Source organism: Oncorhynchus masou, chromosome 6 (genome assembly GCF_036934945.1).
Source record: "Oncorhynchus masou masou isolate Uvic2021 chromosome 6, UVic_Omas_1.1, whole genome shotgun sequence".
Classification (NCBI taxonomy): Eukaryota; Metazoa; Chordata; class Actinopteri; order Salmoniformes; family Salmonidae; genus Oncorhynchus; species Oncorhynchus masou.
In genome coordinates, this window is record NC_088217.1 from 45,006,389 (window position 1) to 45,021,347 (window position 14,959).

The window sequence follows — 14,959 nt, forward strand, 5'->3', positions numbered from 1 at the left end:
GTGAAATATACCTGCTGGAGCGCGTGCTACGAGTGGGTGCTGCGATGGTGACCAGTGAGCTGAGATAAGGCGGGGCTTTACCTAGCAGAGACTTGTAGATAACCTGTAGCTAGTGGGTTTGGCGACGCGTATGAAGCGAGGGCCAACCAACGAGAGCGTACAGGTCGCAATGGTGGGTAGTGTATGGGGCTTTGGAGACAAAACGGATGGCACTGCATCCAGTTTGTTGAGTAGAGTGTTGGAGGCTATTTTATAGATGACATCACCAAAGTTGAGGATCGATAGGATGGTCAGTTTTACGAGGGTATGTTTGGTTTGGCAGCATAAGTGAAGGATGCTTTGTTGAAATATAGGAAGCCAATTCTAGATTTAATTTTAGATTGGAGATGCTTAATGTGAGTCTGGAACGAGAGTTTACAGTCTAACCAGGCACCTAGGTATTTGTAGTTGTCCACATATTCTAAGTCAGAGCCGTCCAGAGTAGTGATGCTGGACAGGAGAGCAGGTGCGGGCAGTGATCGTTTGAATAGAATGCATTTAGTTTTCCTTGCGTTTAAGAGCAGTTGGAGGCCACAGAAGGAGAGTTGTATGGCATTGAAGCTCGTCTGGAGGTTAGTTAACACAGTGTCCAAAGAGGGGCCAGAAGTGTACAGAATGGTGTCGTCTGCGTAGAGGTGTACCAGAGAATCACCAGCAGCAAGAGCAACATCATTGATGTATACAGAGAAGAGAGTCGGCCCGAGGATTGAACCCTGTGGCACCCCCATAGAGACTGCCAGAGGTCCGGACAACAGGCCCTCCGATTTGACACACTGGACTCTATCAGAGAAGTAGTTGGTAAACCAGGCGAGGCAATCATTTGAGAAACCAAGGCTGCCAATAAGAATGTGGTGATTGACAGAGTCGAAAGCCTTGGCCAGGTCGATGAATACGGCTGCACAGTAATGTCTCTTATCAATGGCAGTTATGATGTCGTTTAGGACCTTGAGCGTGGCTGAGGTGCACCCATGACCAGCTCTGTAACCAGATTGCATAGCGGAGAAGGTACGGTGGGATTCGAAATGGTCGGTAATCTGTTTGTTAACTTAGCATTCGAAGAACTTAGAAAGACAGGGTAGGATAGATATAGGTCTGTAGCAGTTTGGGTCTAGAGTGTCACCCCCTTTGAAGAGGGGGATGTCCACAGCAGCTTTCCAATCTTTGGGAAAATCAGACGATACGGAAGAGAGGTTGAACAGGCTAGTAATAGGAGTTGCAACAATTTCGACAGATCATTTTAGAAAGAGAGGGTCCAGATTGTCTAGCCCGGCTGATTTGTAGGGGTTCAGATTTTGCAGCTCATTCAGATCATCAGTTATCTGGATTTGGGTAAAGGAGAAATGGTGGGGGCTTTGACGGGTTGCAGTGGAGGGTGCCGAGCAGTAGACCGGGGTAGGGGTAGCCAGGTGGAAAGCATGGCCAGCCGTAGAGAAATGCTTATTGCAATTCTCAATTATAGTGGATTTATTGGTCGTGACGGTGTTTCCTAGCCTCAAAGCAGTGGGCAGATGGGAGGAGGTGCTCTTATTCTCCATGGACTTTACAGTGTCCCAGAACTTTTTTGAGTTAGTACTACAGGATGCAAATTTCTGTTTGAAAATCTAGCCTTTGCTTTCCTAACTGCCTGTGTATATTTGTTCTTAACTTTCCTGAAAAGTTGCATATCACGGGGGCTATTTGATGCGAATACAGAACGCCACAGGATGTTTTTGTGCTGGTCAAGGGCAGACAGGTCTGGAGTGAACCAAGGACGATATATATTCCTAGTTCAAAATTTTTTGAATGGGGCATGCTTATTTAAGATGGTGAGGAAGGCACATTTAAAGAATAGCCATGTAGTAACTCAATAAAATAACATTACCAGTACTGAGTCAATGTGTAGTGGTATGAGGTAGTTGAGGTAATATGTACATGTAGGTCGGGATAAAAGTCACTCGGCAATCAGGATAGATAATAAACAGAGTAGCAACAGTGTCTGTGAAGAGTGTAAAAGTGTGTGTGTGAGTGTCTGTGTGTGGTCAATATGCATTTGTGTTTTTTTGTGTGTGAGCGTATCTAGTAAGTGCGTGTGCTTGTCGGAGTATCAGTGATTGTGAATTGAGTCGGTACAAGAGCCATTTGAAAAACTGTTCAGCAGTCTTATGGCTTTGGGGGTAGAAGCTGTTCAGGAGCCTTTTGAGCCTTGTACCAAGAGTGGGCCGGGCTTTAGGCAAACCTTGGCACATAAACACCGTTTGTTTCAACCCCAAGATCCACATTGTTCACGGGGTGTCAAAAGTGTTGTATCTCCACGTTCAGACACACCGGTGTCAAGGGTGGTGAAAATGAAAGAAGAACCAACCTCTTCCCGCACCTTCAGATGGCACTTCACAAGTCTTCTCTGCTCCGACCAATGGAGCGCATGGCCTGGATCATGCGAACAGTGGCATCAGGGTACAAGGCTACATTTAGTTGTGCGTCCTGCATGCTTCTGCAGCGTCATCACTTCGACTGTTCCCAAGGCCTCAGCACCCGTTTTGAGTGAGGGAATATCCTCTAGTCTCCAGAAGCAGACAATCTGAGTGGTTCCTATTTCAAAGATCCAGGATAGCTGGAACAGTCTGTATTTTCTGGCTCCGAAAAGGAACGGGACTTTGCATCACATTCTAGACCTCCTGTACATACCCTCAGCAAGCACCTTAGTCTACAAACTCAGCACGCATTGCAGTGCCGTCTATTTTTCTCGGTGAGGCACCCGAGTGCCCTGTTGAGAACAGACGCTCTGACGCACCAGTGGCATTGGACCCTACTTTATGCATTTCTGCCAGTGGTTCTGATTCAGCCCATGTTGGCGAGGGCGAGCCGGCAGGGCTTATTGTTGATTCTTGTGGCTCCTCATTGGCCCTGGCAGCCTTTGTTCACGGAGATCATTTGCCTTTTAGACTGGGACCCATGGCAACTCCCATTGGCAGGGACCTGTCGTCCCAGGCGCACGGCCTGGCCCCTTAGAAGGCCAATCTGAAGGCTGGAGGTTTATCTCCAAATGTTATTGCTACCATTCAGTCTGCTAGGTCTCCCTCCACGAGAGGGCTGTATGCGTTTGAGCTCTGATGCCAAGATAAAGGACTTGTTCCTTTCAGTGCTCTGTGTGGGACATCCTTATGTTCCTACAAGAGCTTTTCGAGCAGGGGCAGCCATTTTCCACGTTAAAAGTGTACATGGCCGCTATCTCAGTGTTTCATATGGAAATTGATGGAGCCTCACCGGGGCCCCACCCCATAGGTGTGTGGTTCCTGAAAGGTGTACATCGTCTTAGACAGGCCTCCAAACCTATTGGGCCCACATGGGACTAGGCACTGGTTTTGGAGCAACTGTGTTCCACTCCCTTTGAGCCACTGGAGTTGCTGGATCTGAAGATCCTCTCCTACAACACCGCCTGCTAATGGCTTCGGCCTCCGGTTACGGTGTCGAGGATCTCCGCGCATTATTCGGTACTCAGTTTGCCCCAGGCGACTCTAAGGTGAGGTTGCGTCCAACTGAAGGAATGAATCAGAGCCTCACTCTTATCACCTGTGGAATCTGGGGTTTTCAGTGGGCGAGGATTTCAATGGCCTTGACAGGCGTGATTGTAGCTCTTTCAACTGAAGTCGCGAGAGTGCGACTCCCCATAGTATGTTGTACATCGTTTCCCTCCTTCAGGGAACAGTAGCTGTAGTCATAATGTTACGTTCATGTACTGCATCAGCCGGGAAAGAATATTTGCAGTGTTCAACATCCCTTGCATTACTCTCCAAATAAAAGACAATTACTAAGGAATTTCTAATCTCAATGTACTGTATGGCCTTTTTATAACTGAACATCAAGCACTTAGAGAACATACAGGTACTGAGAGGGGAATAAATGTAGCCTCTCGGCTGTTTTGTATTGCCATAAGCAATATATGGCTCCATGTTTTATGGGTTTGCCGATGTGTTCTGCTCCCCTATTTGGTCCTGACACAGTTAAGGCAGTTTCCAGTGCAGTTGATGGGGCTGAACAATTTGCTTGACTGGCAGAAAAACCATAATCAATCCGGAGATTACAGATAAAGGCACTAAAACCAGCCAGGCACAGCATTTTCTCTTATCGCAATTACACCTAGGCATCCTGTCTCAGGTACAGACAATTAAGCTGAGAGAGAAAGCTCCCAGCCACTTGACATTGAGGGTGCTATCTGGCACACCAGAACACGGGGCTGATAGAGCCTTTTTGAGGACACGGCGAAAAGGGGGGGGGGGTAACTGTAACCCCCTTTTTTATTTTTATTTTATTACACACAATGGCTGCTTTTACAAATGCAGCCCAATTCTGATTGTTTGCCCAATTATTGCCCGGAGAAGAGTCTGCAGTAGTGCATGTGCTTTAGTCATTATAAACTGTGATAAGCCCCCCCCCCCCCCCCGCCGCCTCCTAGCAGTAGTGTACAAAGGGGCCAAGGGCACAGAGACCTTGCACTAACTCTCCCTCATCTCACGTATTCATCCGCCTTTCACTCCTTCCCTTTCATTACTTACTTCACACTTCCCCTCCTCTGAAATAGCATTCACATTATGTCCTGATTTTCCAACATAGGACCTAGTAGTAGAGAGAATGCATGCCCTGTCCCCTTTGTCTTCCTCCCCCTCTCGGAGATGACATGGCTAGCACGACACCTTACTACTACTTACTAATAATAAGTCATAATTCCATGTCTCATTTACTACAATATCTCCCTCCATATATCCTCACCAATGTCACCTCAACCTACAGGGTATGATTTGACCATTCATGGGATGCACATACTGTATGAGCTCCACAGACAAATGCTGGTGCTTCGACAGAACGTGGGTTTCCCCACACATCAATGACCTGTGCATGCATCCTTCAAACACAAAGCTTTATCATTGCTGCTTTGTCTGTTCACCCGTACCCGTCCTAAACCCATCTCTGATAACGCAGCCAGGCTGTTTGCAGAGTGAGAGAAGGCAGCTCTAAGCAGATGCAACCGACTGCACCACAGTAGGGCACAGGGGTTTTATGCATGCCTGCCTGGTCCCTGGGATCTGCAGGTAGACCGGTCCAGACTCAATAGGCTCTTATTACAGCCCGTATATAGACCGTACGGACCGTACCGCAGACGATTTTATATCTTGATTTGAGTGGAAATGGGTGATCACCATGCTCCTCCAAGCACGAAACAGCAGCACAGAGGAAGCCTATGTGGGGAGTCAAATGTCAAATGAAAATCGAGAGACGGGCTCTGGAGGAGACGTGGTTCATCTGCTCCTTCTATGGGCCATGTGGAGATGAACTGAAGACCATTATAGTCAGCTGTATGAAGACAAATAGACAGTGGGCAGGAGATACAGCAGGCTACTATAAATATGATATCATTAGAGACACAGAGGGCCAATTGGCTAAATAGGACGGAGTGAATATATACAATATATGCCAAATTCAAACTCTGATTGGCCACATGGGTCCAGTGATGCTGTTTTGGTAATTACATTGGGTAGATTTTTCCCTTTCCAACATTGCTGCGATATGAAATGTGGTGAAGAGGAAAATAGCTTCGTGGCTGACGCAAACAACGTTCTGTGCTCATGGCATCAAACTCCCCCCTGAGACAAACATCTGAGATGTCTCTCTACACACTCATCCACACAAACATCACCAATCTGGCTCAGTCAAATCAGCCGTCTCTAAAATCAGGGAAACGTGCCTCTGCAGTACTTACCACGTTCACTCGACAGGGTGGTGTCTGTCAGGGAGAGAGGGAGGGAGGGAGAAGAGATAGAGAGAGAGAGAGGGAGAAGAGAGAGAGAGAGAGAGGGAGAAGAGAGAGAGAGAGAGAGAGGGAGAAGAGAGAGAGAGAGGGAGGGAGAAGAGAGAGAGAGAGGGAGGGAGAAGAGAGAGAGAGGGAGGGAGAAGAGAGAGAGAGGGAGGGAGAAGAGAGAGAGGGATGGAGAAGAGAGGGAGGGAGAAGAGAGAGAGAGGGAGCGAGAAGAGAGAGAGAGGGAGCGAGAAGAGAGAGAGAGGGAGCGAGAAGAGAGAGAGAGGGTGCGAGAAGAGAGAGAGAGGGAGCGAGAAGAGAGAGAGAGGGAGCGAGAAGAGAGAGAGAGGGAGCGAGATAGAGAAAAGGGAGGGAGGGGAGGGAGGGAGGGAGAATACAACGATTAGAACAACATGCAAGCTCTCAAGCTGCCATACAAGACTTTTGTCATTTAACAATATAGAGTGATTAAGGAAAATAGAAATAACTGAGGAAACGTGATCACACACAATAAAAACAAACACATTCTACTTAGTAAGTTGCTGAGCAGACCTCCACCTCTACCACGAGTAAAGAAAAAGGCGTTCACACACTTTCATCCCCTCCAAAGAAAAGCACGTTCTTGTTCAACAGCAGAAGAACATGACCTTATTGTTCAAATACTCTACATCACATCAAATACAGAGAGCAGTTGTGCATTGATTATAGTCTGTTGTGTACTGCACACACTGCAATTCAACTGGAACAGTTTGCTGCTCTCCCCTTTCCGTACGTTTTGCCTCGAGATACTTTAACTGGGACACACCCCAGTTGTTGTGATGTATATAATGCAATACTGCTCAAATGGAATGAACTCTGCACAACGTTTATGTACATCTTTATTGAGATATAAGCATCACAGCTGGATAAGGAGCGACGCAGCAAGGCGTTTGTGTTGCTAGAGACAGTTGCTCTCGGTGCCACCTACCCCTCCAAGGCCATCGAACGGTGACGCTGCACACGGATTTGATGAGAGACCATTTCAAATGGCTCCGTTTAACATTCATTGCTCTCATTTCTGCGCCGGGCGTCACAGGAAGTCGAACGCTGACAACAACACCCCCTGCCAAGTCACCCCCGCTCACCAACATGACCCTCAAATTGTTGTTCTATCACAGCAAACCACTTTGTAGCACAATGGAGCACACTGGTAACTGAGTCCGGCATGTGTGCAGAATCTGAACGAGCCTCAGAGAGAGCGAAGGTTGCCAGGCACTCTCGGAGGGCCCCCCAAAAAGTCACTGTCTTGGCTGAGGGGAAAACATGGCCCATAATATACTGTACTTTCTCTCACTTCGTTTGTCAGGTTGTTTCTAAATACTTGGGGAAATTATTTGCAGACCATCTACTGACTTATGCATTGCGCAGAGTAAGCGTCAAATAAGTAAATGCATTAACACGATCAGCAAATGAAGCATGGGAATTACTATTCACTTCTTCAATACGGTCTGGTAAATTCCATTCTAAACCTGTAGAACATATTGCTCTGTCGTATTTGTTGTCGAACCCAATAAGCAAAAACATCCAAACACAGTACAAACCCGTCAATATTTTAAGCGTCTTGGAATGCCTCGAGTGCAAGTAAAGGAATCTCTCGATCCGCCCCCTACACAACAGCGAGCAATGTTTCAATAATTCATCTCCCTATGTCAAGGATTCAGCCTGCTCTGCACTTGCCAGTATCCCCACAAATTGGCAGGCAGACTCACATTTGGCACACATGCAGCAGCCTAGCGCCACTCTCTCTCCTCTGTGGGCCTTGTAGCCCTCCCCACGACAACACTAATGCTGACTGTCCTGCTCTCAGTTTCCCAGGTTGAGTCCAAGGCTGCCTGTCCTGTATGTAAGGGAGGAGTCAGGCACACTTCCTCTCATTACAGCTCTAGGGGAAAATGTCACAGTTGTTCATTTCCTCCTCAATTATAGGAACACACCTTTGTGCCTCTCTGAAAGGATTGCATGTGCATTTGCTGTGTGATTTCCTGTCTGTGCATGGCTGGTCGGAGAGGTTGATGGCCACCCAAAGACTTGGGCAGAGTGAATATGCCTGGGATTAATATCAGGTGTGAACTGTGAGGATGCAGAGCAGCGTGTCTTGAGTGAAAGAAAAAGAGCATCATTCAGTTCTCACTAAACAGAGAGGACCTGTACAACTCTACTACCCTGATGTACAACAGTATATTACTTGAAAGCTTGACTGACATCTCACTGACACAGAAGCTAACAGGTTGTCTGCTTCACTGGAAGCTTCTCCACACCATATACCCCTAACCTTAACCCACTAGGACGAATGGGTTAGCACATGGGAGCTACCACCTGGTGCCCTGTGTCAGTGTGTGTGTGTGTGTGTGTGTGTGTGTTTCCTCATGCGTAACAAATCTGGGTTTGACAGAAACCCTTCAAAACCCTAGTGTTGCCTAATTACCAGAGAGTGTTCAGCTAATAAATTATGAATTAAAAAATCAAATCAAATTTAGCAAATTAATATGTCTAGAAAACAATTAATCAGACACCAAAAGTGTATTTACAAACAAAACACTCGCATAAACAATCAATTATTCATCAAGTGAATGCTGGGTAAGTGGGCTCCTTTCCCGGGTGAGATGCTGCCATAATTGGAGTGGGACTACAGGATAGCCGGGTGGTGTGTGTGTGGGAGTGTGTGTGTGTGTGTGCTCGTGCGTGCGTGTGTTTGTGTGTGTCTGTGTGTGTGTGTGTGTGTGCGTGCGTGCATGTTCACTCCCCACGCTCACAACCCCCCTCCCAAACAAGAAGAGCAACAAAGGAGTTAGTTCATTACTGCCTAATGAGTTGTCGGATTCATACGGAAAATAAAAGCCTTATTGTTTTGCGCTGTGTGTTGATTGGTGTACTAAAGTGGCTGAATAGAAGCACAATGAGGGGAAACATTTACATGTCTTCTAATATGGTAATAAGGCCCTAGAGGAGAGAATCAGGGCTGTCAAGTACAGTGAACACCACTTCCAGTACATAGGATACAACATGTCTAAATGTGTTGATGTCTGGTTGGTTGATGTGGAGATATGTATCTGTTTACAGTATGTACTCAGTCAGCACGCGACATGTCATCTAGCAGTTCTAAACTAGCAGTTCTAAACCTCTCTGATGATGGGTTATGTACTGAGTGATCTCTGAAACAGAATCCATTGTTACTGGGGAATAAACACGGCTCTCCTAGGCTGCTGACGCTGGAGAGGGATGGTCTTGTCAAATGTCATTGATTATCTCTCTCTCTCCCTCCATCCCCCCCTCTTTCTCTCTCTTTCTCCCTCCATCCCTCTCTGTGCCTTTGTCTTTCTCTTCCCATCTTTCTCACTAGTTCTCTCTCAGTTTTACTCTTCCCATCCCTGATCTCTCTCTCTCCATCCTTCTGTCTCTCTCTCTATCTCCTATGCTGTACATCACCAGAATATGGAGGTTGTTGTGAGCACAGTGGTGGACCCTTGCCTGTGCTCTGTGCACAGCAAAGATAATAGGGCTCTCCAGTGGGCCACAGCGATAAGCAGACATCCCGAATAATCCCGTCCATGTAACAGCTCTTCTACAATGTCCTACCAAGACCCCCATGCTGCCGCAGCATCATAGACTGTACTGGATGAATGAATGTGTGTCAAAGATATATAAAGTATATTTCATGCTGAAACCCTCATACTAAACACCAACGGAATTCAGGAATTCACTAAGTTCATGGTTTATATTTAGGATCATTTTTACAGCTTTGCCATCCAAATGTTTTTATTTATCAGAGGGCCAGCGATAATTACAGCCATGTAATGGCCAAATAGGCCACTAGATGTCATGTGATAAAAAAATAATAATAAAGTTAACAAAGTTCTGCTAGTTTACTGGTAAACATAAAAATGTAACAGTAATATACCCTCCTTTTGCAACTCTAAAGTCGAGAGAGGGAGATGAACGATAAACGGAGTAAACTATCAAAACGGATGTTACAAGCGACTGAGTGACATTTCAAAATACTGCATGCGATATGGATCTCTTGAGATATGGATCGGCCTATCGCACATGCCAATATTGCGATTTCGATGTGAATTCGATTGTGCAGCCCTAACACACACACACAGACATACACACGGCATCGTCTCTCCATCTTATTCATCCCTTAAGCTGTTGCGGAGAAGAAAAAAAAAGAAGCCAACAAATTGTGACTTCTGTAATTTAATTTCCTCCAGCAACGTTGGCTTCCAAATGGTCTCCATCAGTGTGCCAATCAGCAGCTGATTCAGTGATTTCCCCAGCTGGGCTTCCTCTTAGACAGGAAACCAGAGAATTTCAGGCTCAGCGAGAGAGACCCAATGACAGGTCTGCTGGATCACTGGTTCAGCACCGATGGATTGAATGAATTGCATTTCTAAGCCTTCTCCAGTCGACGGCAGGGACAGGACTCACTGGAATAGCTGTGATACATATCTGACAATATCCATTATGACATGAGTTCATGCATGTGCGTACATTTGTCCATTGATGACGAAGCATATGTGTGCATATTTATTACCACGTGTGCAATGCACATAGACACAAGTCCAGAGTCTCCAGACAACTCTGAAGTAATAGCTATGACGTATCCGATAGCTTCTCCCAGACACCAGACCACACTCACTCCAATGCACAGTGAGAGATCAGAGCGTATTAAAGACCCAGCTGTGATTAACTGGTTCTGACAGAGTCAGATGTTTTGTTAAAATGCAGAAAGCCCAAAGTGGAGCTCAGGGAGGGGGGGGGAAGACGCGCGCTCCCTGCCTCCCCTCCGGTTTCAGGCAGCCAAGTGTTCCTCCATAAACACCCCAGATCACTTAAGGCAGAGCGGGGGAGAGCAGAGAGTGGTAAAGAGAGCATATGTCTAGGCAAATGTCTCCCATCGCTGCTCACTCTACAGAAGGAGGATGACATCAAAGAACAAGGACTGGAGGGATAGTGGAAGGCCCATTGCTGAGTCAACGCTTCACCCTCAACAGAAGCATGTTCATTCTGAGGCATGTTGCTCTGGTTGGTTGACACTCTCCTTTTGCAGAGGCACTGTAATGAGCAGTATATCATTCAAACCGTGAGCCTACTAGACAATCTTGTTCATATCATCGTCCGAATCATCCTCATCCTCTCATTCAGACTGGATGTCATTAGCTGTGGTGATGAAGATGACAGGAATGATGACTCACCCGGCGTCTCTATGATTCTACTACACAGCCTCAGGGCTCACGGAGATACTCTCTCTGTGTGTCGCCGTCTCTCGCTCTCTCTCTCCATTTGCACTTCTTTTTTTCGCTCTCTCCATTTTCCTCTCGCTCTCCCTTCCTCTCACCATCTTTCTCTCACTCTCCATTTCCCCTCGCTCTCTCTCTCTCTCTCCATTTTCCTCTCTCACTGTCCACACCCTAAATCTCATTTTCCCACCAGCTCGTATTAAATAAATGTTTTGTCATTATGGCTGCTGGAGAGTGGCGGGAGTAAGGGGTGAAATGGACGGAGGAGAAAGGTCCCCTGGTCACACCGCATCCATGGAAGGACATAGTGAGAGAAACAGAAGAACAGGCAGGGATGGGAGGGAGGGAGGCAGACGTGTGTGTGTGTGTGTGTGTGTGTGTGTGTGTAGACAGTGAGGGAGAACACACCTTGCATCCTCTATCTGAGAGTGTACTCCACAGTCTCTACTGCTTCACACTTCATCGGCAGATGTACAAGGCCAAAGCCAGGGTGAGGAAAACCTGATCGATCACTCAGAATGAATGTGTGTGTGTGCGCTTCCGTGCGTGCATACGGCATGCATGTGTATATGTATGAGTGAGCGTATGTGTGTTTGGGAGAGAGAGAGAGAAATAGAGAGAGAGAAATAGAGAGAGAAATAGAGAGGGGAAAGCAATGGAAACTAGAAACGTGTAGAAAAGGAGAAAAGTGCATCTCTGCTAGAGGTGTTTTGTACCAGGCTGGCAGTCTTCCTGCACCGTGTCAGCAGATCCTAGTCCCTATCCCCTTTTCAGCCCACCGAGTGCAGCTTCCCCCAGAAAGACCACAGTGACAACAGAGACAAACTCAGAACGCAGTGCACACCCAGCTGCCGTCTACTCCAGGTCTAGACAGGAGTGCTCTTCTACACCCCATGGGCTCCATGCACACCCAGCTGCCGTCTACTCCAGGTCTAGACAGGAGTGCTCTTCTACACCCCATGGGCTCCATGCACACCCAGCTGCCGTCTACTCCAGGTCTAGACAGGAGTGCTCTTCTACACCCCATGGGCTCCATGCACACCCAGCTGCCGTCTACTCCAGGTCTAGACAGGAGTGCTCTTCTACACCCCATGGGCTCCATGCACACCCAGCTGCCGTCTACTCCAGGTCTAGACAGGAGTGCTCTTCTACACCCCATGGGCTCCATGCACACCCAGCTGCCGTCTACTCCAGGTCTAGACAGGAGTGCTCTTCAACACCCCATGGGCTCCATGCACAGCCAGCTGCCGTCTACTCCAGGTCTAGACAGGAGTGCTCTTCTACACCCCATGGGCTCCATGCACACCCAGCTGCCGTCTACTCCAGGTCTAGACAGGAGTGCTCTTCTACACCCCATGGGCTCCATGCACACCCAGCTGCCGTCTACTCCAGGTCTAGACAGGAGTGCTCTTCTACACCCCATGGGCTCCATGCACACCCAGCTGCCGTCTACTCCAGGTCTAGACAGGAGTGCTCTTCTACACCCCATGGGCTCCATGCACACCCAGCTGCCGTCTACTCCAGGTCTAGACAGGAGTGCTCTTCTACACCCCATGGGCTCCATGCACACCCAGCTGCCGTCTACTCCAGGTCTAGACAGGAGTGCTCTTCTACACCCCATGGGCTCCATGCACACCCAGCTGCCGTCTACTCCAGGTCTAGACAGGAGTGCTCTTCTACACCCCATGGGCTCCATGCACACCCAGCTGCCGTCTACTCCAGGTCTAGACAGGAGTGCTCTTCTACACCCCATGGGCTCCATGCACACCCAGCTGCCGTCTACTCCAGGTCTAGACAGGAGTGCTCTTCTACACCCCATGGGCTCCATGCACAGCCAGCTGCCGTCTACTCCAGGTCTAGACAGGAGTGCTCTTCAACACCCCATGGGCTCCATGCACACCCAGCTGCCGTCTACTCCAGGTCTAGACAGGAGTGCTCTTCTACACCCCATGGGCTCCATGCACACCCAGCTGCCGTCTACTCCAGGTCTAGACAGGAGTGCTCTTCTACACCCCATGGGCTCCATGCACACCCAGCTGCCGTCTACTCCAGGTCTAGACAGGAGTGCTCTTCAACACCCCATGGGCTCCATGCACACCCAGCTGCCGTCTACTCCAGGTCTAGACAGGAGTGCTCTTCAACACCCCATGGGCTCCATGCAAAACCAGCAAACGACTGCTGTGTCAATCCACCGGGGACTTATCTCAGCAGCAGAGCAGTAATATTCATCCACCATGTGTCTAATAGAGAAGCGAAGGGCTGTCATCAATCCCCCAGGTGTCCATTCCTGATCGTGACATGGAGCTCTCCCCTCCGCTGGGGCTGGTAACCTGCCACGCTGCTTTGTGTGTCTCAAAGATACTCTGGACCAGTTAACTGAAGGTGTCGGGGAGGCTACTCTGAAAATATTGTTGACCAAGCTACTTCCCACTGGAAGAAGTTAAGCTAAACTAAAGCTACCCGTAATGAAAATAGTTACTTTGAAAGAGTAGTTCACTACATCAAACCTCCCTCGTGAAAAATGATCATATGCATATCTGAAACGTCGTAGACTACAAATTGCAAGAACAGATCACATTTGGGTCATGAATCAAATCAAATGTTATATGTCACATACACATGGTTAGCAGATGTTAATGCGAGTATAGCGAAATGCAAGTGCTTCTAGTTCCGACCATGCAGTAATATCTAACAAGTAATCTAACAATTTCACAACAACTACCTTATACCCACACAAGTGTAAAGGAATGAATAAGAATATATATTTTTATGTACATGGATGAGCGATGGCCGAACGGCAGAGGCAAGATGCAGTAGATGGTATAGAGTACAGTATATACATATGAGATGAGTAATGTCGGGTATGTAAACATTATATAAAGTGGCATTGTTTAAAGTGGCTAGTGATACATAAATTACATCCAATTTTTAATTATTAAAGTGGCTAGAGATTTGAGTCAGTATGTTGTCAGCAGCCGCTCTATGTTAGTGATGGCTGTTTAACAGTCTGATGGCCTTGAGATAGAAGCTGTTTTTCAGTCTCTCGGTCCCAGCTTTGATGCACCTGTACTGACCTTGCCTTCTGGATGGTAGCGGGGTGAACAGGCATTGGCTCGGGTGGTTGTTGTCCTTGATGATCCTTTTGGCCTTCCTGTGACATCGGGTGGTGTAGGTGTCCTGGGGGGCAGGTAGTTTGCCCCCGGTGATGCGTTGTGCAGACCTCACTACCCTCTGGAGAGCCTTACGGTTGTGGGCGGAGCAATTGCCATCCCAGGCGGTGATACAGCCCGACACGATGCTCTCGATTGTGCATCTGTAAAAGTTTGTGAGTGTTTTTGGGGACAATCCAAATTTCTTCAGCCTCCCGAGGAGTTTGTCCGTGTCGTCTGCAAACTTGATGATTGAGTTGGAGGCGTGCATGGCCACGCAGTCATGGGTGAACAGGGAGTACAGGAGAGGGCTGAGAACGCACCCTTGTGAAGCCCCAGTGTTGAGGATCAGCGGGATGGAGATGTTGTTTCCTACCCTCACCACCTGGGGGCGGCCTGTCAGGAAGTCCAGGACCCAGCTGCACAGGGCGGGGTCGAGAACCAAGGTCTCGAGCTTAATGACGAGTTTGGAGGGTACCATGGTGTGATATTCTGAACTGTAGTCGATGAACAGTATTCTCACATAGGTATTCCTCTTGTCCAGATGGGTTAGGGCAGTGTGCAGTGTGTAGTGCGATTGCGTCGCCTGTGGACCTATTGCGGCGGTAAGCAAATTGGAGTGGGTCTAGGGTGTTAGGTAGGGTGGAGGTGATATGGTCCTTGACTAGTCTCTCAAAGCACTTCATGATGACGGAAGTGAATGCCACGGGGCGATAGTCATT

General features: G+C 47.9%; 1 protein-coding gene across 2 annotated transcripts in view; it reads right to left on the bottom strand.

The window, feature by feature from the left end:
- The window catches only part of LOC135542116 (cadherin-4-like), a 250,989-nt gene that overhangs the window by 120,573 nt on the left and 115,457 nt on the right, over positions 1 to 14,959 (bottom strand). The window contains exons 1-2 of one of the 2 annotated variants that reach the window (XM_064968778.1): positions 6,777 to 6,894; positions 5,774 to 5,797 (exon numbers count right to left, since the gene is read on the bottom strand). In XM_064968778.1, coding sequence (XP_064824850.1) covers positions 5,774 to 5,797; positions 6,777 to 6,864 — 112 coding nt within the window. In that variant the 5' untranslated portion in view covers positions 6,865 to 6,894. Of the gene's footprint in view, positions 1 to 5,773; positions 5,798 to 6,776; positions 6,895 to 14,959 lie in introns of those variants that run through there. The other variant, XM_064968776.1, reaches the window with a different exon arrangement.